This window comes from Oncorhynchus keta, chromosome 31 (genome assembly GCF_023373465.1).
Source record: "Oncorhynchus keta strain PuntledgeMale-10-30-2019 chromosome 31, Oket_V2, whole genome shotgun sequence".
Classification (NCBI taxonomy): Eukaryota; Metazoa; Chordata; class Actinopteri; order Salmoniformes; family Salmonidae; genus Oncorhynchus; species Oncorhynchus keta.
Window position 1 is genome coordinate 25737563 of NC_068451.1, and position 27500 is coordinate 25765062.

The 27500-nt window shown below is 43.0% G+C and overlaps 2 protein-coding genes across 8 annotated transcripts in view; one reads left to right on the forward strand and one right to left on the reverse strand.

Annotated features, from left to right (window-relative positions):
• LOC118376434 (uncharacterized) overlaps positions 1–11740 on the forward strand; it is a 69091-nt gene extending 57351 nt beyond the window's left edge. The window contains exons 3-9 of one of the 4 annotated variants that reach the window (XM_052489228.1): positions 649–684; positions 1143–1248; positions 2429–2653; positions 3024–3164; positions 5251–5564; positions 5979–6248; positions 8089–11740. In XM_052489228.1, the coding sequence (XP_052345188.1) occupies positions 649–684; positions 1143–1248; positions 2429–2653; positions 3024–3164; positions 5251–5564; positions 5979–6248; positions 8089–8343 (1347 nt within the window). In that variant the 3' untranslated portion in view covers positions 8344–11740. The remainder of the gene's footprint in view (positions 1–648; positions 685–1142; positions 1249–2428; positions 2654–3023; positions 3165–5250; positions 5565–5978; positions 6249–8088) is intronic. The other 3 variants (XM_052489229.1, XM_052489230.1, XM_052489231.1) reach the window with 3 other exon arrangements.
• A 1186-nt stretch (positions 11741–12926) lies between these two features.
• LOC118376433 (chloride channel protein 1-like) overlaps positions 12927–27500 on the reverse strand; it is a 96596-nt gene continuing 82022 nt past the window's right edge. For 3 of the 4 annotated variants that reach the window (XM_052489160.1, XM_052489161.1, XM_052489162.1), the window contains 9 exons: positions 27299–27500; positions 25380–25513; positions 24652–24806; positions 24384–24465; positions 23924–24003; positions 23371–23415; positions 23074–23178; positions 22881–22967; positions 12927–14353 (listed from right to left, as the gene is read on the reverse strand). The exon at positions 27299–27500 is cut by the window's right edge and continues 12 nt beyond it. In XM_052489160.1, the coding sequence (XP_052345120.1) occupies positions 13805–14353; positions 22881–22967; positions 23074–23178; positions 23371–23415; positions 23924–24003; positions 24384–24465; positions 24652–24806; positions 25380–25513; positions 27299–27500 (1439 nt within the window). In that variant the 3' untranslated portion in view covers positions 12927–13804. The other variant, XM_052489163.1, reaches the window with a different exon arrangement.

Below are 27500 nucleotides of genomic sequence, written 5' to 3' on the forward strand. Positions count from 1 at the left end.
TCTGTTCTTTGAATCTTCTCCTCTCCATCTTTATGTTCTTTGACTCTTCTCCTCCTCTGTCTTTCTGGGCTTTGATTCCTCTCTATTTTTCTGGTCTCTGACTCTTCTCCTCCACTGCCTTTCTGGACTTTGACTTCTCTCTCCTCCTCTATCTGTCTGGGCTTTGACTCTCCTCCTCTATCTTCTGGGCTTTGACTCCTCTCCTCATCTATCTTTCTGGTCTTTGACTCCTCTCCTCATCTATCTTTCTGGGCTTTGACTCCTCTCCTCCTCTATCTTTCTGGTCTTTGTCTCCTCTCCTCTCTCTTTCTGGTCTGTCTCTCCTCCTCTATCTTTGTGGTCTTTGACTCTTCTCTTCCTCTATCTTTTTGGCCTTTGAGTCTTCTCCTCTGTCTTTCTGGTAAAACCTTGTATTTGTCTCTTTGCGATCTTCTCCCTCTTTCCCTCTCCTATACTTCTTTCTATTTCTGCATGTTGGTTATACTACTCTACCCCTGTCACTATCACTTCTCTCCTCCTCCTCTTTGTCTCCTCCCATTTCTTCCATGCATGTGTACGTCTTTCTCTCCTTGTCTCTTGTTCCTACTCTCTTATTCTCTCCTGCTCCTTCTTTCCCCACCCCTCTCTCCTCCTATTTTTCTCCTTCAGCATGGATGTTCAGACTTTTCATGGGAAAGAATCAATGTAAGTGTTGTGACATCATTCCTTCATCTACCTTTATTTCTCTATCTATTTGTTTTGATTTATTTGATTGAACTCACCTTAGGTAACCTACTACTTCGTCCCCTCACTTCCCCTCCCATCTAACTCTCTCTATACACTCTCTCAATGTAGTAGTGCACTGTGCACTGTAGTGACCACAGCAAACAATCAACCAGTGTGAATGTGCACTATGTTTTTATTGATTGCAGATTATAGAAAACAACACTCCCCATACTGCACTTCAGCACGAAGTTGTTCGAACAACGACCTTGGGAAATTAAGATTTTTTTTGTCAAATGATGACATTGTTTATTTTTGACGCTGTATTAACCCAATATGTACCTAACTTCTCCTCTCACCTTCCCTCTGAACTCTGTGTGCTTCTGTGGCACACATCTCTTCCTCCATCTCTCTGTCATCTTCTTCCCTCGCTCCTCTAGCTGTCTATGGAAGACACCACGTCCATCCTGCCTCGTCTGAAGAGGAACAACTCCAATAACTATGGGATCGGTGCTCTGGCTAAGTCCTCACTGACAGGTGTGTCAGGTGTGTGTCTGTCCTGTAACTGGTAAACTGACCCCATGTCAGCTCCCGCCTGGACAGGCGCTGGAGCCAACATGGCCCCAGAGTGGGTTCCCCTGATTCACTTCCTCTCACCATAATGATAATACTCGTCAATGGCTGACCCCCCAGTCATTGGTGGAATAGCACTTAAACCTAACGACAACCATATAAAAAAATACACTACCCACAATACATTGTTATGTGGCTTGTTGAGTTAACAAGAGGTGAGTGGGAGGTGTAGTTGTTTGTCTGTTAAGTGGTTGTTAAGCAGCGTTGAACTACTCTAGTGTCTGTGTGATGTGTCTACTGTCTCTGAGTGTAGTCTGAGTTTGTGTCTGTGTGTTACAGTGTGTATAATTGTGTAATGTGCATTGTGCACTGCGCAGAGTGGTGCAGTTGTAATGTACAGTGAAGTCTATTGGAATGTAGTGAACTGCCAACTCATCATATATTGACTTGGACACATTAATTACTGAGCAAAGCCATAATGTAACCAGCAGACAGAATACAGACCGTCATGGCGGAACAGGATTTCTAAAGTAGAGTGTCTTCTGCAGTGCACTGTATGCATCAGCTGAGGATGTCTTAACAGACACTGCAGGGGGAGTGGGGTTTCTGCTTAGCCAGCGCAGGCAGCTTAGCAGAGGTGTGAAAGCTATCATGTCAACAAGCCAACCTCTCATTACTGACACCCCTCTGGCCATCTCACCCCAATTAACCTCCTCTGTCCCATGATGCACCTCTCCCAGAGCAGACGTATCCATTTGCTCCTCCCTGTCCCCCATCATCCTCCTCGGTTCCACGCGTCATCTCATCTACATTATAAGCATCTCCTCCCTATTCATTTAGCCATGAATCTAAAGCATGTTCATTAAGCCGCTCATTTAACCACTCATCCAGAGGCCCTTATCAGCACCATCTAAATACTGACAGGATCAGACAGACCTAAATGTGGAATAATAACATAATATCTCATCTGTTTCCTTCCCCCTCTCTCTCCAATCTGATGCCTGTCTCCTAACTCCCCCAAACTCCACATTCACCCCGTCTCTAAACCCCTTAATATCCCTCCAACCCTCCCTTAATCCACTGTCACCCTTCTAACCCTCCCCAATACCCACATCAATCCCTACATCCCTCTTCACTTCTCCTCCCTCCCCAGGGGTGAATCGCTCCATGAAGGACAAGGTGACCAAGCCTACATCCATGGCCCAAGGCCGGATGGCACACATGATCGAGTGGCAGAACTGGGACATGTCTGTGGTGGGCCCGGGGGGTGTCTCCGTCCCACGCAAGTCCACGGCAGAGCAGGAGATGGAGAGACGGTTGGAAAGCGACGCCTACAGCGACCTCAGCGATGGGGAGAAAGAGGCTCGCTTCACCGCAGGTCAGAGGGGGAGGGGAATTTGTCACTGTGAGAGGAGACAGAAGCAATATGAGTGGTTGATGCTGATCTATACAACCAGGGTGGTGTTCAGAGGAAACCCTCACAAAATGAAGCCTTTGGGAAAAAGGGTTCTCATCTGTTGAACGCCACATCATAACCAGACTGTTTATAGGTCAGCTAATCGGCATGGCATAACACCAGCCAAATATGTCAATATTAGCCTAGGCAGAGCATAACCATAGATAGTAAATATAATACATATTAAATCTTTATTTAAATTAGCCATAGATATTAAATCATTAAGGCGCTGAGGGAAGGCAGCAGCCAACTGAGCTGTTACAATGACCCTGACTTACCCTCTGCACTCCAGGTATCCTGCAGCAGTTTGCCATCTCCCAGGCAACGCTCATGGCCTGGACCTCCATGGATGGAGAGAGCCTGAGGTCAGGGTCCAACCAGGGCAGTGTGGCCCACCTCAGCGAGGTTAACCAGGAGAGCATCACCAGCCGAGGTAAGGGACTACAAATATGACCTCTAAACAACCATATGTCAGTTGAGGTAAAGGACTATAAATATAGCCTCTAAACGAGCATGTCAGTCGAGGTAAGGGACTACAAATATGACCTCTGAACAACCATATGTCAGTTGAGGTAAAGGACTATAAATATAGCCTCTAAACGAGCATGTCAGTCGAGGTAAGGGACTACAAATATGACCTCTAAACAACCATATGTCAGTTGAGGTAAAGGACTATAAATATAGCCTCTAAAAGAGCATGTCAGTCGAGGTAAGGGACTACAAATATGACCTCTAAACAACCATATGTCAGTTGAGGTAAAGGACTATAAATATAGCCTCTAAACGAGCATGTCAGTCGAGGTAAGGGACTACAAATATGACCTCTGAACAACCATATGTCAGTTGAGGTAAAGGACTATAAATATAGCCTCTAAACGAGCATGTCAGTCGAGGTAAGGGACTACAAATATGACCTCTGAACAACCATATGTCAGTTGAGGTAAAGGACTATAAATATAGCCTCTAAACGAGCATGTCAGTCGAGGTAAGGGACTACAAATATGACCTCTGAACAACCATATGTCAGTTGAGGTAAAGGACTATAAATATAGCCTCTAAACGAGCATGTCAGTCGAGGTAAGGGACTACAAATATGACCTCTAAACAACCATATGTCAGTTGAGGTAAAGGACTATAAATATAGCCTCTAAACGAGCATGTCAGTCGAGGTAAGGGACTACAAATATGCTTGACAAACTTCAGTAGCACCAATCAACTAGGGCAACCAAGTTTAAGGGATAGTTTAAGGAGCTAAATAGGATCCTGCACTGCGGAACCTTGTCTACAATGTGCAGACACACACGTTTATGCACAGGCTTGAGATCAGGCAAAGCTGGAGTGTAGTGTGTGGGCTACATTATGCGCCATTTTGCTCAGTAACGAAGGCATCTTATTCCGTCTCAGCCTGGAGGGTTAACTCCGTGCTAATTTCAGATTCGCAAACACAGCCTGGGGGAATGCAAGACCAGGGATTTCAACTGTATAAATAGTCCACTTGGTCATTATTATTCCACATCGCTGTGCTGTCCGTTACAGTGCTCCTGTATTTCTCCTTCTCATGCAAAGAGGCGTTCAGACATGGAGACATGTTGAAATCATAATGTGGTTTTCTCCCTGTGGTTTGTTATTGAGAGATAACAAATGGCCTTGAGGCTGTGTGATGATCATTAGTTGAATCACAACTTCATGTAATTATATTGCCTGAAGTCAAATAACCGTAGAATGTTAGTATTAAACATGATTTAGCTGTCTCTGGATGTATTTTGAGAGTTTTGAGTCATCATTAAAGTGATATAATGTGAGGTTGCCGGCATGATGCTTGCTAACTCTTAGCACCGCCATATCAACTCAGATCATGTATATGCACCATTCCTCTATCTAAAACTTGTTAGGCCAATGTCACAAAGACGTGTCTGCGTGTGATTTACCTCATTCTTTTGTGTTTGACAGCTTTTTTGTATATAACGGCATTGGCAACACACAAACTGATATATTCTTCCATTTACTTTCCTCCTTCGCACAAAATGGCTACCATACGTCAAAAGTGTTAATGTTGTTATCAGTCAGTGGGGGATATTAGTCGCCTTGTTCATCCGTAACAAAACCAGATTGGAATATGAGATGGCAAAAACTACCATGACTCACTCTTATTCATATCAGCCATGCTATTGACTGAATTATATTTCATTTTAATGCAGGGCAGACGGACTCCCCAATGGCTATATAAAGTCAAAGTGCTGATGTATTGGACTACTCGGTGTAGCTACACTTGGTGTCTGTCTGGGGATTGTTCAAGTAAAGTCATTTTCTCAATTATAAATTTGGGTATGAGAGGGTTGGGGTGTTCCCCAGGGATATCACATGATTCCACTCCAGGTTTCCTCTTTCGGGAAAAGGCTGATGTCAGCATTGTAGATTTATTTGCAGTTTGATGTCCATGAGGTCCAATGTAGTGCATCCGTCAAGGACAATCTACCACTTATCCCGCTTCTATTTTCTCGTTCTTTTCATCCTCTCAGACCAGATATTGCACCACTCCTCTGCGGACATGTGGCCCAACACCTATGTCGCCCAGGGCCTCTACTGCCTCTCCTCCTCTGACGCCTGGGAGCCAATCAGCAACGAGCCCTCCGGAGTGGCCTCTCCCGCTGCTGGCTCCTACGTGATGCCGCAGGGCGGGACTTCCTGTGATGGGTATGATGGGAACGCATTGCAGCAGCAGCAGCAGCAGCAGCAGTTCAACCTACAGCAGCAGAGTCAGCTCCAGCAGCTGCAGCAGCTACAACAGATACAGCACTACCAGCAACAGCAGCTCCTGTATCAGCAACAACAGGTGAGGGAAAACAACAGTCTAAAATGAGAGGAAAGCATTAACAATTTATTTCCATGGATAGACAATATTCATTCATGGTGTAGTCGGCCAGCTGACATTTTGTTTTTTAGTGTGTTTTTCTCTTTTTTCTCTGGGGTATTTTGATCGAGGCAAGAATACTGAATTCGGCCTTTGATATGGTAATATCGTCAGAGATTCATTATTGTATCTCGCTTCTTAGTACAACACAATTACCCTGTCCCTTTCAATTTAACATTACGCTCAAAGGAAGAAACCCTTAACCACAGATTTAGGATCATATTTCCAGATTCTTTACCATTAGGGGGGATAAACAAATATTTTATCCTGTATCAATGGTGAAGGGGAACCTCTATCTACCTAAGTCTCCTCATTGTCTCGTCCTTCTCTCAACAGTCTCTGGAGCAAAGGCTGCACAGCGCCAACCACTCTTTGCAAGCCACGCCCAACAGCACCATCCATAGCCTGGCCCCTGCCACCCACGCCCCATTGGTGGACCTGTGGGGGGCAGGCCAGACAGGGTCCTATCACACTGATATTGGAGGGTACAACATAGGCGTGGCAGCGGTGGTGGAGGCGGCTCTGAATGTTCCGTCTGGGGATGAGGGGGCGGGGACAGAACATTCCCCTCTGCTGGAGCAGCAAGAGGAGGAAGATGAACTGAAGGTGAGGTCACATCAGGTCACAGGGTTATCAGGGCCCAGTTAAAAAAAATATATATATCTGGACTTCGCCTATCGGATAGGATTAAATGCATAGAAATCAAATAAATAGAACGGGAGTCCACAAGGATTCATCCATTCTATTCATTATATTTCTATGCATTTATCCAGATCGATGATTTTTGAAAACTGCAGAGAGATCCTTGATGCTTTAATATACAGTACCAGTCAAAAGTTTGGACACACCTACTCATTCCAGGGGTTCTTTATTTTTACTATTTTATACATTGTAGAATAATAGTGAAGACATCAAAACGATGATATAACACATATGGAATCATGTAGTAACCAAAAACGTGTTAAACAAATCAAAATATATTTTAAATTTCAGATTCTTCAAAAAGTAGCCACCTTTTGCCTTGTTGACAGCTTTGCACACTCTTGGCATTCTCTCAACAAGCTTCATGAGGTAGTCACCTGGAATGCATTTCAATTAACAGGTGTGCCTTGTTAAAAGTTAATTTGTGGAAATTCTTTCCTTCTTAATGCATTTGAGCCAATCAGTTGTGTTGGGACAAGGTAGGGTGGGTATACAGAAGATAGCCCTATCTGGTAAAAGACCAAGTCCATATTATGGAGAGAAAAGCTCAAATAAGCAAAAAAGAAATGACTGTCAATCATTCCTTTAAATATGGTCAGTAAATCCGGAAATTTGAAAGTTTCATCAAGTGCAGCCGCAAAAACCATCAAGCGCTATGATGAAACTGGCTCTCATGAGGACCTCCACAGGAAAGGAAGACCGAGAGTTACCTCTGCTGCAGAGGATAAGTTCATTAGAGTTACCAGCATCAGAAATTGTATCCCAAATCAATGCTTCACAGAGTTCAAGTAACAGACACATCTCAACATCAACTGTTCAGAGGAGACTCCGTGAATCAGGCCTTCATGATCGAATTGTTGCAATAAAAAAAGGACACCAATAATAAGAAGAGACTTGTTTGGTCCAAGAAACACAAGCAATGGACATTAGACCGCTGGAAATCTGTCCTTTTGGTCTGATGAGTCCAAATTTGAGATTTTTGGTTCCAACCGTGTCTTTGTGAGACGCAGTGTAGTTGAACGGATGATCTCCGCATGTGTGGTTCCCACCGTGATGCATGGAGGAGGAGGCAGAGGTGTGATGGTGCTTTGCTGGTAGCACTGTCAGTGATTTATTTAGAATTCAAGGCACACGTAACCAGCATACCACATCATTCTGCAGCGATACGCCATCCCATCTGGTTCACGCTTAGTGGGACTATCATTTGTTTTTCAACAGGACAATGACCCAACACATTTCCAGGCTGTGTAAGGGCTATTTGACCAAAAATGAGTTTGATGACCTGGCCTCCACAATCACCAGACCTCAACCCAATTGAGATGGTTTGGGATGAGTTGAACCATGGAGTGAGGGAAAACCAGCCAACAAGTGCTCAGCATGTGGGAACTCTTTCAAGACTGTTGAAAAAGCATTCAAGGTGAAGCTGGTTGAGAGAATGCAAAGCTGTCATCAAGGCAAAGGGTGGCTACATTGAAGAATCTAAAATCTAAAATCCATCTACACATTTTTGGTTACTGCATGATTCCATATGTGTTATTTCATAGTTTTAATGTCTTCACTATTATTCTACAATGTAGAAAATAGTAAAAAAATTAAGAAAAACCATTGAATGAGTAGGTGTGTCCAAACGTTTCCTCTCCATGGTCAGAGAACCATGCAGTATCTATTATATTCAAAAAGTTTCTCCCTGAATGTTCTGTAAGTGTCATCCCCTGACCAAGCCCCTGCTCTGTCCCCTGAACAGGACGAGGAGCTAACACTCTGCATGGAGCCGGAGTCTGCCACTCTAACACAGAGAGATGAAGCCGTCACCTCTGGGGGCAGTAGTCCTGGGCAACGTAGTCCTGGGCAACGTAGTCCGGGGCGCAGTAGTCCAGGGCAACCAGCACAGCAAATCACAGAGCAGAAGGCCTCCGATGTCAGCTGTGGAGGCATCCAGATTCTGGAGGAGAAGGAAGAGAAGCAAGGGTCTGCTGTTGCTGCCATGGCAACCAACTGATCGACAGATTGCCCTGAGAGTCGTGACAGACTGACCCTCAGCGTCAGGAATGACTGATCCTAATAATGAAATATTTATCAATAAATCTGTTCCTTTTCAGGTATCAAACACATTTTTGATGGGATATAAACTCTTGTGACCACTGAAGAGCAGAGGAGGAAGATTTGGAAACAGAGTCACGCAGAGACAACAGCTGGTCCAACGGACAACTTTTTTTTGGAAGCCTTACATTCCCAGAGAGAAGGAGGAGGGAGGGATGAATAGAGGGAGGGAGAAAAGACTGAGCGAGAAAAAGGAGGTATGAGGGGATGATAAAAAGAAGAGGAGCAGCTGAGATTGAGACATTTGTATCAGGAAGAGGAAACGGAGGAGGAGGGAATTGTAACATGCATGCTTTTTAAACAAACGACTTTATCCAGTCCAGCGTCAAATATGATAATGATCATTAAATCTATAGTAATAAAACGTTATCATGACAACAATGATTTTCTAACAAAGAAAACAGTCATGACAACACAAAAATCTATGTATAAGTGAATGATAAAAGAATATATATCAAAATCACTGTTTTTACAACACTATCTCTCAATGGGAGAACTACTCTGTTTACAGCTTACACTCAACACATCATATAGAATAATGTCAACCCCATAACTTGAAGAACAGAAACACTCACATGTTATATATACCCTCTCCTCTTATGTCATTCACATCTAGCATCCACAACACTTATAGAACTAACTGCACGAATACAGAGCAACTTTAGTAGGTTGAGTTCATCATAACCCCCTAAAAATTACACCAATTCAATTATCCCCAAAAATGATTTCAATCCTAATTGGCTCTCTGCAACATAACCACTGCAGTGAAATCTACTTGAACCCTCCTAACACAGTTAGAAAGACAACAATGTTACTATGTTGCTGTGTCTCCAGATGTCCAAGGCACATAAAGGCTGCAGGCCTGTCGGCCACACACACAGCACTGCACAGTTAAAGGAATGTACTATACAGTAAGATAGTGTGCTTCCTACTCTGTCTTTCCGTATGTTTCTTCAGAATACTATGGAGTACCTGTCCTATAGTGAACTGTATAGACTTTGCACTGAACCTAGGACACGGCTGGTGCTGGGCCAGAGAAGACTCAGGGCATGGAGCTCCTTGTAGTCTGCTTGACTGTGCATCATGACTGACAGGTCCGTGTCATGGAGTGAATGGTGAAGAGACAGAGCTGTAGTAGTGAATCCCTTTGCACTGATGCCATCCAACAGATCAGAGGCTGCCTTTGGACTCTGTCACACGTCAATGTCCTTGATTACTGTTCAGAAAGAGCTCTTAGCATCACCAAGAGCCAAAACAGAACCACTAGACGAGATGGATTCTGAGCTGTTGTTCCAGGTTCCAAACTAGAGATGGCTGGAGGAAGAGGAAGTGCTCTGGAGAGTTTTGGTACCAACAGAAAGAGGATTTAGATTGAGATGTGATTGTTGTTTTGATGTCAGCTCTTGGGGACAATACCAAGCTTTTCTTTGTGGAGAAAAGATGAGGAGAAAATGTTTCTCTGAAAGGTGTAGGTTAGAGCTGTTTGAATTGGGTGCTGATTCTTAGAAGGGAAAAACACATCTTCAAAATTGTAACTAATTAGTGAGGAGCCAAACACAGGTCTCCTAAACGGCTTGTGGCCACTACTGTCATATAGATGTAAATACTAATGAGAGAGGATATAAACCATCTCTCACAGTCCCCACTGCAACAGTTTCTTTAGTTTTCTACACATCTCAGTCCCAGCTCTTTCCTTTGGGAATCTTCCTGAGCTCCCAAATGAAGCGTATTGCGTTTAGATTTGTTTCTATCACCACACAAGTAAAAGGAAAAGGATAGTGGAATGTCAACACTGTAAATAGTGTGAACGTTAAAATATAGGATATCGGAATATTGCTTTAAAATAATGCAAAGGACTTACTTTGACTGGGAACATTGAAGTCAATCAGGGAATAGAACTGAATAGTAGAACCAAACACTAGAACCGAACAGAACCGGTATCTTCCTGCTCATGGTGACTACAGCGATGGAGCAGAACTCTGCCTGAGTCGAGTGTGACGTTTGAGTTGGCGTGTGTATTTCCTGAAGAGGAAAGTGTGTATCCCAACGGAGGAATGGTAGTGAAGTTCAGAGACATGATAGAATAGTGGAATTTTGGAGATACTGGTCTGGAATATCTGTGCATGTGTCACTAATAAAAACAACAACAATAGCAGTTATTATTATTAGTAGTATTCTTATTAATATTATTCTTATTAATATTATTATTAATATTACTATTATTTGACAGAGAACAACCTTCTCCTTTCACTCTGATGATTGTGTGAAAAGAAATTAAGATAGATAAAAGGTTTAATGACTTGAATTCATTCATTTATTGATTGATTATTTATGCAATATTGGGACAATGTTTATTTTTCTACTGAATGATTGACACGTCCTCCAGTATAAGACAGAATATGTGTGGTTGATGTAGAGCAGTTTCGTGTTGGTTGGGGCTCTCTCTGATCGGACAAACAGACAGTGAAAACTTCTGGAGGGCTACAATGTGGCCAAAATTCATTGTAATCAGTTATGGTAAAGCTGGGCTTGAACAAAACCCTGCACACACTGACTGCATCCCTCCAGGACAAGGGCTAGGTTTAAGGTTACCCACCTCTTCCCTGGAGCTGTCCATCATGAAACACACAATGATGTCATTTATATAGTCATAAAGTGTCATGAAGATTCATGTCACAGCTGCCATGATCACCCAGGCAATGACAACGCAACCTCAACCACACAACTTCCTTTAGGCTACTAGTCATAAGTGTCCATCAGCTGTCATGACACGTATGATGTGTCTGCAAGACAGGATGCATATTGGTGTTAGAACTAACCAAGGCTAGGAGTCTATCCTGACCACGTCACCTGACCAGGATAGACTCAGCGACCCTACTTCTAATAGATGGTTCTGGTGAGCTGCAACCTTGTGGTGTTATTCAGTTTGTGTCATGCATTAGCCTTCACCTGTCTGTCTCAGACTGGCTCTGAGAGCTACAACCTACAGGATGTCTTTACCCAACCACTCTTATTCATTTATTTATTTAATGATTATTTGGGGGGAGGAATAACATGACAGCCTGTACATAGTTTATTATTTATTGTAGGTAAGTCTTTTTGAAGCAGTATTGTTCTGTGTGTTGTCCTTGGGACTTTCTGTAGTGATAGACCTTTAACCCCAGAGAGATTGTTCTGCTTCTTTGAAAGCACAAACATGGACCCAGAGAATGATACTACTTCAACGAAGATATTTTATAGATTCTTTTGACGATTAAGAACTTAATGAATGAATAAACTAATAACAAGAAGCCAAATGTATTTCCTTGGATGTTCCTGTTTATTGATGGTCTTTGTTGATTGATTGACTGATTGATTTCCAGTTGATTTCTTGTTATATATGATTCTACTGCCATCTTTCAATATGTAACTTTTTGCCTTTCTAGCCCTTGCTCTCTCTTTGTACCTGTTCTGTATATTTGTGTCTCTGTTTGTCTGAGTCTGTCTGTCCATGTAGTTGTCTGTTTTCTTGTTGGAAGAATCACTGCCTGAAAACATTGTTTAAAAAATCTGACAGATTGACCAAATTTGAGGCAAACAGACATTTAAAAAAAAATGATGTCAGTTGGAACTGTGTGGCACAGAACCCTGAGGTAAATACACTTGTATACAATTGGGTTGATTGAATGTTTTAAGTTGAGATGATCGATGTAAACTGGCAAGACCAGTATATTAAAGCCCATACCTATGCATGCTTATGGGAAGGTTGTGACAGGATGGTTCTTCCACGTGGTCTCCCCTCCCTTCCTCCTCGGCCGTAAACCTATATCTTTCTCTTTTCCTCCCCCTCTCTCTTTCCCCTGCACAAGCGAACACCCTCTTCCATCCCTTTCTCCTCTACTCCATTCTCGTTCTTCTCCCCTCCTCCCCTCCTCCCCTCTATCCAAATAAAAGAAAAACGGTGGAGAAAGAGCAAATAAACACACAAAGAGAATCCTGATGTGTATGTGTGTGGACGTCTTTGAACAGTGAGAAGGGACATTGTTTTTTATATTATGAGGATGGGGAACGTCACCGAAAGCGTGCTTTTCTTTATGGTCAGTGAACACGGAGGTGCAAAGCCTGCTGGGGCTTTGTGACGCAGTTCTTCTATCATGTTTCCATTCCCTCCCTGTCAACCCCAAACACACATTCTAGGTGTCTTTCATCCTGAATACATGACAGTGCATCCATCCTTCCTGCCTTCCTTCATGTATGGTAGTGTAGAAAACTTGCTGGTAGACATCAGGGATTACTTAAAGGAAGGATGGATGGTGAAACTTCTTTGTCAAAGCCATACCAAACATGACAACCACAGAAACAGCAGAAAGCGTCCTGCAGGGGACTGGCAGCTATGGTTGAAGCCTACAGTTAAACCACCCTGTCTGTCTGCCTTTGTCAGCCATTATGATGTCAGGAGAAGGTTCATGTCAAACAAATTGAGACTGAAACACTGTTGACCTTTTTGAGCTGGAAGTGTTTATACGTCCACAGCCTTTTTAAAGACAAACTTTTACAAGACTGTAGTGAACAGTGCATCTCTGGTATTGTGCTGGAGCTGATAATTGCCATGCTCCAAGTCCAATGAAATGTTACTGAAAACGTTTAAATATTTATTGTATTCCATAAGAATAGTAGATAGGCATCAGTATGAACAATTTCAATATTTGCTTTACAGTGGTAACAGTAATAATTTAAAGCCTGTATATTCATTAATCAGTAAACGTTCAATCGATTTGATCAAATATAAAATCAGTCCATTGACAGACATTGAGTCATGATTCATGATGTGATTTCATTATCAAACACTTAATTGCTGTCATATACAGTGTCATAAAGATACATGGAATTCAGTGATACAGACATACACTACCATGTAGCTACACACACTTCATACATTCAACAATACCGGGACAAGGAGACAAACAATGATATGCACAGATGAAGAACTTAGAACATCTGTCCATTTTTGTAGTTTTAAAGACACGGAGAGAAACCTGAGAAACTGAAATAGTGAAAAAGAAGTTTGTCTTGAGTAGAAAAAAATCCTTTAAAAAATGGCTGAGATCAGGAAAGAGACTACCATCTTACAAAAAGTATTATTAGCTACCAGAAATTCCAGAACTACAAGTCCCAGAAGCACTGTGTGCACCTGTTCTTCCTGCTCTCTGCAAGCTGAACATGTGCAGAGCCTCGAATGAGCCTGCACAGAACTCCAATACCCAGGATGCTCCTTGTTACGCTCTACTTGAAACGCTCACTGAATGAGGTAAGTGGAGTGAGGCCAGAGAGGAGAAAGTCTTCATTTAAGAAACAGAATCCACAGAATTCCCTGTCGCCATCTAAATTGGCTCTTCAGAATCTTCACTCTCTCTCTCTCCATCTGTCTCCGGCACGGTAGGAAGGGATGACACAATGAAGATACGAGTGGAGGAGTAGTGTGGTGAGGTGGGGGAGGAAGGCTCCTGAGGGGGACAGTCTGTCCTTCGGCTGTTGGGGGTGGAGGTATCACACTCTGCACCTGCACTGGAGGCACCTGCTTCTCCTGCGTTCCCCCTGGGTTCCTCCTTAGCCTCATCCATGTCACCCTCTCCCTCTGTCCCAACTACCTCATCCTTCAACCTTACCACCTCTCCCTCCCTCTTTCCTCCATCTCCCTCCACCTTTTCTTCCTTAACCTCCCATTTAAACCCATCGCTCCCGTCCTTCCTACTACCCCCTCCCTCCCTCTTCCCCCCCTCACCCCACAGCTCCCTCTCCCTGGTGGGGGAGGAGGGTGTGGAGGGGGGAGCCGCGTGCTTCTTCGCTTTACGGTTGGCATCTCTGAAACTGGCCAGAGGGGGGCGCAATCTTACCCCACTACGGGTGGAGCCCTCGATGGCCTTCTGCAACTGTGAGAGGTAAGAGAGAGGGAAAGATAGAGAGAAAGATTAAAGGGGAGAGATAAATATAGACGGGGAGAAGAGAAAATGGAGGGAGAGAGAAGGGAGAAGGGGAGAGAGAGAAATAAAGAAAGAGGGGAGGGAAATAGAGATTGAGATGGAGGGTGGGTGAGAGAGGAAGGGAAGGAGAATGAATAGAAGTGGTTAACATAGCATGTCATAACACAAGCAAAGCATGTTAATACAGGTTTACTGTGATAAGTCAGAGACGAACACCGTTGAAGTTGTAATAGTGTGACTCACTATTCGAGTACAACAGAACAGCAAAGCAACAGCCAACTGAACAGGCTCCATGTATTTGTATGTGTATTTATTATGGATCCTCATTTGTTCCTGCCAAGGCAGCAGCTACTCTTCCTGAGGTCCAAACAAGATTAGGTTAATTACATCACCAAAAAAATGTGACAGTACATCATACAACACATTACTACACCACTACATATCTACAATTCAAAATGTATAATTTTACAATGTACATGTGTAAACTGTGTGTGTGTGCATATGCGTATGTGTGTCTCTTCACAGGCCACGTTGTTCCTTATGTAGTATTGTGTGTTTCCCAGAGTCTGTTCTGGACTTGGGAACTGTGAAGAGACCCCTGGTGGCATGGCTTGTGGAGTATGCATGGGTGTCTGAGCTGTGTGCATGTCATTTGAACAGACAGCTCAGTGCTTTCAACACGTCAATACCCCTCACAAAGACAAGCAGTGATGCAGTCAAACTCTCCTCTACTTTTGCCAGGAGAGATTGACATGCATGTTAATGATGTCAGCTCTCCATGGACATTTAAGGGCCAGCCTTGCTGCTCTGTTCTGGGCCAAATGTAATTTGCATATGTTCTTCTTTGTGGCACTTAGTCCAGGTGGGACAAAACTAGGGCCTGTAAGACTTGTTTTGTTGATAGCGATGTCAAGAAAGCAGATCTTAGCTAATGTTGCATCCATATGTTTTGACCATGACAGTTTACAATCCAGGGTTACTCCAAGCAGTTTAGTCTCCTCAACTTTCTCAATTTCCACATTATTCATTTAAATATTTAGTTGAGGTTTAGGGTTTAGTGAATGATTTGTACCAAATGCTTTTAGTTTTGGAAATATTTAGGACTAGCTTATTACTTGCCACCCATTTTAAAACTGACTGCTGCTCTTTGTTAAGAGTTGCAGTGAGTTCACTTGCTGTGGTAGTTGATGTGTTTAACGTTGAGTCATTAGCATACATAGATACACAGGCTTTACTCAGAGACAGTGGCAGGTCATTAGTAAAGATGGAAAAAAGTAAGGAGCCTAGACAGCTGCCTTGGGGAATGCCTTACTCTACCAGGATTATCATGGAGAGGCTTCCATTAAAGAACACCCTCTGTTTTCTCTTAGACAGGTACAGTGCCATCAAAAAGGATTTGCCCCCTTTTCTCTACTTTTGTAAATTTTTTATACTGAATGTTATCCGATCTTCAACCAAAACCTAATATTAGATCAAAAAGAACCTGAGTGAACAAATAACAGAACAATTACATAATTATTTCATTTATTTTATATAGAAGTTATGCAACACCAAACGGCCCTGTGTGAAAAAGTAAATGCCCCCTTACACTCAATAACTGGTTGTGCCAACTTTAGCTGATGACTATAACCAAACCCTTCTTGTAGTTGTTGATCAGTCTCTCACGCCGCTGTGGAGGAATTTTGGCCCACTCTTCCATGCATCTCAATTAGGATTAGGTCTGGACTTTGACTAGGCCATTTCAAAACTTCAAATGTGTTGCTTTTCAGCCATTGTCATGTAGACTTGATTGTGTGTTTTGGATCATTGTCTTGCTGCATGACCCAGCTGCACTTCAGCTTCAGCTTCAGCTCACAGACAGATGGCCTAACATTCTCCTGTAGAATTCTTTGATACAGAGCAGAATTCATGGATCCTTCTATTAAGGCAAGTTGTTCAGGTCCTGAGGCAGTAAAGCATCCCCAAACCATCACACTACCACTACCATGCTGACCGTTGGTATGAGGTTCTTACTGTGGAATGCAGTGTTTCGTTTTCACCAGGCATAATAAGAAGTAACATTTTTTTTGTTATTTGTAACAGGTTCCCTTGATCTAATAGTATGTTTTGGTTGAAGATCTGATAACATTCAGTATTAAAAAAAATCTAAATATAGAAAATCAGAAAGGGGGTTGGTTAGAGCTGCCTTGCCTATAAAAACACTCACAAAATTTGAGTTTGCTATTCACAAGAAGCATTGCCTGATGTGAACCATGCCTTGAACAAAAGAGTTCTCAGAAGACCTAAGATTAAGAAATATTGACTTGCATAAAGCTGGAAAGGCATACAATATTATCTCTAAAAGCCTTGATGTTCATCAGTCCACTGTAAGACAAACTGTCTATAAATTGAGAAAGTTCAGCACTGTTGCTACTCTCCCTAGGAGTGGCCGTCCTGCAAAGATGACTGCAAGAGCACAGCACAGAATGCTCAATGAGAATCCTAAAGCGTCAGTTAAAAACATTCAGAAATCTCTGGAACATGCTAACATCTTTGTTGACAAGTCTACAATACGTAAAACACTAAACAAGAATGGTGTTCATGGGAGGACACCATGGAAGAAGCCACTACTGTAAAACAACATTGCTGCAAGTCTGAAGTTTGCCAAAGTGCACCTGGATGTTCCACAGTGCTACTGGCAAAATATTCTGTGGACAGATGAAATTACAGTTGAGTTGTTTGGAAGGAACACACAAGACTATGTGTGGAGAGAAAAAAGCACAGCAAACCAACATCAAAACATCATCCCAACTGTAAAGTATGGTGGAGGGAACATCATTGTTTGGGGCTGCTTTGCTGCACAAGGACCTGGACAGGTTGCTATCATCGATGGAAACATGAATTTCCAAGTTTATCAAGACATTTCACAGGAGAATGTTAGGTTATCCGTCCACCAATTGAAGCTCAAAGAAGTTGGGTGATGCAACAGGACAACGACCCAAAACACAGAAGTAAACATCCGGCGCCAACAGAGATGGCTGCCTCGCTTTGCGTTCTTAGGAAACTATGCAGTATTTTTTTTTTTATGTATTATTTCTTACACTGTTGCCCCAGGAAATCTTAAGTCTTATTACATACAGCTGTAGGAACTATTGGATATAAGCGCAACGTCAACTTACCAACATTATGACCAGGAATACGACTTTCCCAAAGTGGATCCTCTGTTTGATCCAGAATCCAGGACAATGGATCGGATCCCAGCAGGCGACCCAAAACAATGGCTCCGCAGAAGGGGCAGACGGAGCGGTCTTCTGGTCAGGCTCCGTAGACGGGCACATCGCCCACTGCTCCCGAATATACTACTTGCCAATGTCCAGTCTCTTGACAAGGTAGACGAAATCAAAGCAAGGGTTGATCTTCCAGAGAGACATCATAGATTGCAACATTCTCTGCTTTACGGAAACATGGCTCACTCGGGATACGTTATCAGAGTCGCTACAGCCACCTGGTTTCTTCACACATTGCACCGACAGAAACAAACATCTCTCTGGTAAGAAGAAGGGTGGGGGTGTATGCTTTTTGATTAACAAGTCGTGGTGTGATCATTACAACATACAGGAACTCAAGCCCTTTTGTTCACCTGTCCTAGAATTTCTTACAATCAAATGCCAACTGCATTATCTACCAAGAGAATTCTCTTTGATTATAATCACAGTCGTGTATATCCCCCCCAAGCAGACACCTCGACGGCCCTGAAAGAACTTCATTGGACTCTATGTAAACTGGAAACCACATATACCGAGGCTGCATTTATTTTAACAAGGCTAATCTGAAAACAACGCTCCTTAAATTTTATCATCATATCGAATGTGCAACCCGGGCTGGCAAAATCCTGGATCATTGTTACTCTAACTTCCGCAACGCATACAAAGCCCTCCCTCGCCCTCCTTTAGGCAAATCTGACCACGACTCTATTTTGTTGCTCCCAGCCTATAGACAAAAACCAAAACAGGAAACGCCCATGCTCAGGTCTGTTCAATGCTGGTCCGACCAATCTGATTCCACGCTTAAAGATTGCTTCGATCATGTGGACTGGGATATGTTCCGGATAGTGTCGAACAACAACATTGATGTATACGCTGATTCGGTGAGCGAGTTTATTAGCAACTGCATGTTGTACCCATGGCGACTATTAAAACCTTCCCCAACCAGAAACCGTAGATTGATGGCAGCATTCTCTCAAAACTGAAAGCGTGAACCACTGCTTTTAATCAGGGCAAGGCGACCGGAAACATGACCGAAAACAAACAGTGTAGCTATTCCCTCCGCAAGGCAATCAAACAATCTAAGTGTCAGTACAGAGACAAAGTAGAGTCGCAATTCAACGGCTCAGACACGAGAGTTATGTGGCAGGGTCTACAGTCAATCACGGACTACAAAAAGAAAACCAGCCCCATCGTGGACCCCGATGTCTTGCTTCCAGACAAACTAAACAGCTTCTTTGCTCGCTTTCAGGACAATACAGTGCCACCGACACGACCCGCTACCAAAACCTGCAGGCTCTCCTTCACCGCAGCCAACGTGAGTAAAACGTTTAAACGTATTAACCCTCGCAAGGCTGCCGGCCCAGATGGCATCCCTAGCCGTGTCCTCGGAGCATGCGTAGACCAGCTGGCTGGTGTGTTTATGGACATATTCAATCAATCCCTATTCCATTCTGCTGTTCCCACATGCTTCAAGAGGGCCACCATTGTTCCTGTTCCCAAGAAAGCTAAGGTAACTGAGCGAAACAACTATCGCCCCATAGCACTCACTTCCGTCATCATGAAGTTCTTTGATAGACTAGTCAAGGATCATATCACCTCCACTCTATCTGACACCCTAGACCCACTCCAATTTGCTTACTGCCCCAATAGGTCCACAGAAGACACAATCGCAATCACACTGCACTCTGCCCTAATTCAAGAGGAATACCTATGCAAGAATGCTGTTCATTGACTACAGCTCAGCATTTAATACCATAGTACCCTCCAAACTCGTCATTAACATTTTGCGTATAGGGGGAAGTATTTTAGTTTTTGGCTAAAAAATGTACCCATTTGAAACTGCCTATTTCTCAGCCTAGAATATGCATATCATTGTCCGATTGGGATAGAAAACCCTCTAAAGTTTCCAAAACTGTAAAAATATTTTCTGTGAGTATAACATAACTGATATTGCAGGCGAAAGCCTGAGGAAAATCAAATCAGGCCTCTTATTTTGAAACCTCTGTTCCTATGCATGTCTATCCTCAATTTAAAGGGATATAAACCAGATTCCTTTTTCTATGGCTTCCCTAAGGTGTCAACAGTATTTAGACATAGTTTCAGGCTTTCATTTAGAAAAATTAGCGTGAAGGATGCCCTATTGCGTAAGTGGATAGGTGGGGGATATATTATCGAATATATATTTTAAAAACAACATGAAGATTGATTATAAAAAACATTTGACATGTTTCTGTGGACATCATGGATATTATTTGGAATATACCTCTGCGTTGTCGTGACCGCTCTTTCCTGTGGACTTCTGAACATAACGCGACAAACAAACGTCGGTATTTTGGGTATAAAAATAATCTTCATGGAACAAAAGGAACATTTGTTGTGTAACTGGGAGTCTCGTGAGTGAAAACATCCGAAGATCATCAAAGGTAAACTTTTCTGCTTTTCTGCTTTTCGTGACCTAGCTACTTAATGCTTAGTGTACATAATGCTATGCTATGCTATCGATAAACTTACATAAACACTTGGATCGCTTTCGCTGTAAAGCATAATTTCTAAATCTTAGACGACAGGTGGATTAACAAAAGGCTAAGCTGTGTTTTCCTATATTGCACTTGTGATTTCATGAATGTGAATATTTTTTTGTAATATTATTTGACTGTGGCGCTATGCTATTCAGCGGTTGCTGATGACAATTATCCCGCTACCGGGATCGGTAGCGTCAACAAGTTAAGCTCGAGACCCTGGGTCCTGGACATTCTGAAGGGCCGCCCCCAGGTGGTGAGGGTAGGAAACAACATTTCAACCCCGCTGATCCTTAACACTGGGGCCCCACAAGGGTGCATTCTCAGCCCACTCCTGTACTCCCTGTTCACCCATGACTGCGTGGCCATGCACGCCTCCAACTCAATCATCAAGTTTGCAGATGACACTACAGTGGTAGGCTTGATTACCAACAACGACGAGACGGCCTACAGGGAGGGGGTGAGGGCCCTCGGATTGTGGTGTCAGGAAAATAACCTCACACTCAATGTCAACAAAACAAAGGAGATGATTGTGGACTTCAGGAAACAGCAGAGGGAGCACCCCCCTATCCACATCAACAGGACAGTAGTAGAGAAGGTGGACAGTTTTAAGTTCCTCGGCGTACATATCACGGACAAACTGAAATGGTCCACCCACACAGAGAGCGTGGTGAAAAAGGCGCAACAGAGCCTCTTCAACCACACAAGGCTGATGAAATTTGGCTTGTCACCAAAAACACTTTCAAACTTTTACAGATGCACAATCGAGGCCATCAGACTGTTAAACAGCCATCACTAACATTGAGTGGCTGCTGCCAACATACTGACTCAAATCTCTAGCCACTTAATAATTAAAAATTGGATGTAATAAATGAATCACTAGTCACTTTAAACAATGCCACTTTATATAATGTTTACATACCCTACATTACTCAACTTATATGTATATACTGTACTCTATACCATCTACTGCATCTTGCCTAAGCCGTTAGCCATCACTCATCCATATATTTATATGTACATATTCTATTCATTCCTTTACACTTGTGTGTATAAGGAAGTTGTTGTGAAATTGTTAGATACTTGTTATTTATTACTGCATGGTCGGAACTAGAAGCACAAGCATTTCGTAACACTCGCATTAATATCTGCTAACCATGTGTATGTGACCAATAAAATTTGATTTGATTTTAAATCAACAACAGAATGACTTCAACAGAAGAAAATAGACCTTCTCCTAGTCATGAGGTTATTGCTGCCAAAAGAGGGTCAGCCAGTTATTAAATCCAAGGGTCCACATACTTTTCCCACTCTGCACTGTGAATGTTTACACAGTGTGTTCAATAAAGACATGAAAACATATAGTTGTTTATGTGTTATTAGTTTAAGCAGACTGTGCTGCCCCTCTGTCCCGAGCTGCCCCTCTGTCCAGAGCTGCCCCTCTGTCCCGAGCTGCCCCTCTGTCCCGAGCTGCCCCTCTGTCCAGTGGGTTCATTTAGAAGGGTCGCCATGGTTAGGAGGCCACGGAAGCGGACAATGGGGTGGACTAAGACTATGGTGAAGTGGGGGCCACATCCAGCACCAGAGCCGCCACCGCGGACAGAAGCTCACCCAGTCCCTCCCCAATAGGTTCAGGTTTTGCGGCCGGAGTCCGCACCTTGGGGGGGTACTGTCACACCCTGACCATAGTTTGCTTTGTATGTTTCTATGTTTTGTTTGGTCAGGGTGTGATCTGAGTGGGCATTCTATGTTGTGTGTCTAGTTTGTCTGTTTCTGTGTTTGGCCTGATATGGTTCTCAATCAGAGGCAGGTGTTAGTCATTAGTCCGCCTCTCCTTCGACGGAAGAACCCCGTTACAGAAATCCAGGTATTTCCAAAGGGTTCACATATTTTTTCTTGCCACTGTAGCAGAGGATGTAAAGCCATAACACATACGTTTGTTTCAGCAGCAGGTTATGATCAATAATGTCAAAAGCTGCACTGAAGACTAACAAAACAGCTCTCACAATCTTTTTAGTATCAATTTCTTTCAGCCAATCATCAGTAATTTGTGTTAGTGCCATACATGTTGAGTGCCCTTCTCTATAAGCGTGATGAAAGTAATTTGTCTACTGTGACATAGCATTGTCTCTGGTCAAAAATGTTATTCAAACGTTTAGTAAGGGTTGGTAGCAGGCTGATTGGTCGGCTGTTTGAACCAGAAAAGAGTGCTTTGCTATTCTTAGGTAGTGGAATAACTTTTTCTTCCCTCCAGGCCTGAGGGAACACACTTTCCTGTAGGATTAGTTTAAAGAGATGGCAAATAGGAGTGGCAATATAGTCCGCCATCATCCTCAGTCATTTTCCATCCAAGTTGTCATTCCTAGGTGGTTTGTCATTGTTGATAGACAACAATGTTTTTACCTCTTTCCACACTCACTTTACGGAATGAAAAAGGACAACGCTAGTCTTTCATAATTTGGTCAGTTATGCATGGATGTGTAGGTTCAGAGTTTGCTGTTGGTATGGCATTCCTCAGTTTGCTAATCTTGCCAATGTAATTACTGTGACACTGTGAGATCATCATCAGAGAACGACGGCAGAGAGGCAGAACAAATGGACAAGCTGTGTGTCTGATGCTTCTACACTGCAGAAAAGGAAGACTCGGCATAGAGACAGAGAGAGAGAGAGAAAGGGAGCAAGAGAGAGAGCTTGTGTGATTTGTGATCTCACCTCCTTCAGTGCTACGACTCCCACCAGTTTTCCAATGCTGGTAACATAGGCATGACTGAGACCCAGCAAGGAGAACAAAGTGTGGGTCTGTCAGAGAGAGGGAGGCATATTTGTCAATATCCTACAGCATGGAGTGTTTATAATGGCTTAAAGTGGCTACATAAGAGCACAAGGTGCTAGCTACAGTTGATACCTTGTGAAGGGAGGTTCTCTCCACCAGCTGAAAGGGGGAGGGATCAATCCGTATCTCCTCCATACTGATTGGCTTATCCAACTCTTCTTCTTCCCAGGCTTTGATCTGCATTAGCCAATCAGAGAGCAGAGAGGGTGATTGACAATATAAAGAGAGAATAATCATTTACGATGTTTGATTCTATTCGTGGAATCCTTTTAGAGCTACATAGAGTGCCCAGGTCAGGGAGTAGAGGTCAGGGATCAGGGATCAGGGGTTAGGGGTTAATGGTTGATCAGGGTCAGTGAGACACATTACCTCCTCTGAGGACATGGTGTCGGTGAGTGGAGGTGGGGTGGATTCCTGGAGAGAGGAAGAGAGAGAGAGAGAGAGAAAGAGAGTGAGAGAAAGAGAGAGAGAGAGTGGAAGAGAGAGGAGGAAAGAGAGAGAAAGAAAAGAGGGAGTGTGAGACAGAGGGGGGTGTTGGTTTAGAGATTTTAGTTATTTTCTCCCTCCAGGTTTACAAAGTGTCAGATCAGATGCCCCCTTGTGGTGCTATTTCTCCATCACACAGAATGACAAACCTGCTCATTACATATCATATCATACATTATAGCAAGGTCATGCCATTGACGTGAGCGTGTGTCCCCTACTGGACAGAATGTGATATTGCTCCTCTTTGAGCTACCAGAGGAAATTAGCTACCAGAGGAAAGCTTGAGGTTGATGTTAGCCTTAAGCACAGATCCAGGATCAGGTTGCCCTAGCCCCAATCCAAACCTCAACCATTATGGGAATGAAAAACATCTTCTAACATATCTGACTCTGTATCAGTGGTAACAGCCAACCTCTATCTTGATATGGAATGATACCTGAGCTTCAGCCTGGCTGGTTGAGGAAGAGGAGAAGAGGCGCTGAAATATTCCCCTCACAGACTGGAGGGAACGCTTCTCTGAAAGACAGGACAGACATTTAGAAGTGAGTAAATCTTGTAAACATTCTCACTCCAACACTTTTCTACAGAAAGTGCTGGTTAATTGTTGTAAACAAACCCCATGAGCAATCAATGGAACAGCAGGTCTAACACTGATTCTGCTGTATTGATTGCTTATTGTAGATACAGTATCTGGTTGTAGAGTAGTGGCCTAAGGGAACACACTTAATGTGTTGTGAAAAGTGTTATGAAATGTAATGTCATGTAATATTTGTTTGCCTTGGCAGCAGCTAATGGGGATCCTAAATAAATACAAATACAAACATGGATGCACTAGTAACAAAATAGCAATAGTGGGTACATCCCAATTCTATGACATTTTGTGTGTGTCATGTCACCTGAGCTGGTGTGATTGGTGGAGGACTCCTGTGGTTTGGGGGATGGGAGTGGCCTATTCTGTTCATCTTGTACTGGAGAGGTCTGGAGAACAGACAAAAGGACCAAGTTCATAACCAAGTCTTATATGATGTTGTGGATAATTATAATGCATTATAAATGTGTTTATAAAGGCATTATAAGTATACTGATATTTAATCAGTGTAAAAAATATGATGCTATCGTTCAATCATTCCATCCATCCATCCATCCATCCTTCCATCCTGTCACCTCTCCTCCCTCCTCGTCTACGAAAGTGAAGGACTCCCAGCCCTGGCCCGGTGACCCCTGACCCCTCTCAAAGACACGCCTCTCGGCCGAAAGCCACCAATCAGAGATGGCTTGCAGCTCTGTCCTCTCGATAGACCCTAATAGGATCATAGACTCTGAGGAAAGACAGGGGGAACAGGGAGAGAAAGAGAGAGAGAGTAGAGAGAGAGAGAGAGAGAGTAGAGAGAGAGAGAGAGTAAAGAGTAGAGAGAGAGAGAGAGTAGAGAGAGAGTAGAGAGAGAGTAGAGAGAGAGAGAGAGAGAGACTTTAACTACTTGTACATTGTTACAACCCTGTATGTATGTATGTATGTATGTATGTATGTATGTATGTATGTATGTATGTATGTATGTATGTATGTATGTATGTATGTATGTATGTATGTATATATATATATATATTATGACATTTGTAATGTCTTTATTGTTTTGAAACTTCTGTATGTGTAATGTTTACTGTTCATTTTTATTGTTTATTTCACTTCTGTGTATTATCTACCTCACTTGCTTTGGCAATGTTAACACATGTTTCCCATGCTAATAAAGCCCCTTGAATTGAGTTGAATTGAATTGAATTGAGAGAGAGAGAGAGAGAGAGAGAAAGAGAGAGAGAGAGAAGAGAGGGATTTCAGTGGATGGATTTGTGTCATCTACAGTGCATGGCATCAAACATTCTATAACATGTCTCACCTTTGGAGTCGACCAGAGGGATGGTTTTGAGGGAGGTGGAGTCTAGCAGATAGCCCAGCTCCCGATAGGTCGACTGGGAGGACAGGAAGTTTACCTTCCGCACCATCATGTCCTCCACAAAGATGTTGTACTTACTGAGGGAGGTGAGAGGATATACAGTGCCTTGCGAAAGTATTCGGCCCCCTTGAACTTTGCGACCTTTTGCCACATTTCAGGCTTCAAACATAAAGATATAAAACTGTATTTTTTTGTGAAGAATCAACAACAAGTGGGACACAATCATGAAGTGGAACGACATTTATTGGATATTTCAAACTTTTTTAACAAATCAAAAACTGAAAAATTGGGCGTGCAAAATTATTCAGCCCCTTTACTTTCAGTGCAGCAAACTCTCTCCAGAAGTTCAGTGAGGATCTCTGAATGATCCAATGTTGACCTAAATGACTAATGATGATAAATTACAATCCACCTGTGTGTAATCAAGTCTCTGTATAAATGCACCTGCACTGTGATAGTCTCAGAGTTCCGTTAAAAGTGCAGAGAGCATCATAAAGAACAAGGAACACACCAGGCAGGTCCGAGATACTGTTGTGAAGAAGTTTAAAGCCGGATTTGGATACAAAAAGATTTCCCAAGCTTTAAACATCCCAAGGAGCACTGTGCAAGCGATAATATTGAAACGGAAGGAGTATCAGACCACTGCAAATCTACCAAGACCTGGTCGTCCCTCTAAACTTTCAGCTCATACAAGGAGAAGACTGATCAGAGATGCAGCCAAGAGGCCCATGATCACTCTGGGTGAACTGCAGAGATCTACAGCTGAGGTGGGACACTCTGTCCATAGGACAACAATCAGTCGTATATTGCACAAATCTGGCCTTTATGGAAGAGTGGCAAGAAGAAAGCCATTTCTTAAAGATTTCCATAAAAAGTGTTGTTTAAAGTTTGCCACAAGCCACCTGGGAGACACACCAAACATGTGGAAGAAGGTGCTCTTGTCAGATGAAACCAAAATTGAACTTTTTGGTAACAATGCAAAACGTTATGTTTGGCATAAAAGCAACACAGCTCATCACCCTGAAAACACCATCCCCACTGTCAAACATGGTGGTGGCAGCATCATGGTTTGGGCCTGCTTTTCTTCAGCAGGGATAGGGAAGATGGTTAAAATTGATGGGAAGATGGATGGAGCCAAATACAGGACCATTCTGGAAGAAAACCTGATGGAGTCTGCAAAAGACCTGAGACTGGGATGGAGATTTGTCTTCCAACAAGACAATGATCCAAAACATAAAGCAAAATCTACAATGGAATGGTTCAAAAATAAACATATCCAGGTGTTAGAATGGCCAAGTCAAAGTCCAGACCTGAATCCAATCGAGAATCTGTGGAAAGATCTGAAAACTGCTGTTCACAAATGCTCTCCATCCAACCTCACTGAGCTCGAGCTGTTTTGCAAGGAGGAATGGGAAAAAAATTCAGTTTCTCGATGTGCAAAACTGATAGAGACATACCCCAAGTGACTTACAGCTGTAATCGCAGCAAAAGGTGGCGCTACAAAGTATTAACTTAAGGGAGCTGAATAATTTTGCACGCCCAATTTTTCAGTTTTTGATTTGTTAAAAAAGTTTGAAATATCCAATAAATGTCGTTCCACTTCATGATTGTGTCCCACTTGTTGTTGATTCTTCACAAAAAAATACAGTTTTATATCTTTATGTTTGAAGCCTGAAATGTGGCAAAAGTTCGCAAAGTTCAAGGGGGCCGAATACTTTCGCAAGGCACTGTATGTGAACTGTGCCTGCTTGACTCATAATAGCACACAAGGTTGCATGTACACTAGAACTGTTTGAGCCACAATGGCATACAGTTCTCTGCATAAACACTTATTAGAGCCATAATGGCGACCGTTCCAGTACCTGATGTGTCCGAGGCTGAGCTCGGGGAGGTATGGCAGTTTCTTGACCTGGATGATGGAGTCGTAGAGGGAGGGCTGCAGGCCCTGGGCCACCATGTTGGCCAGGATCACCGCCACCATCATGGGCAGGATGTGGGAGATCTGGCCTGTCAGCTCAAAACAGATCACAGCCGTGGACACCGTGTGGGTTACTGCCCCGGTCA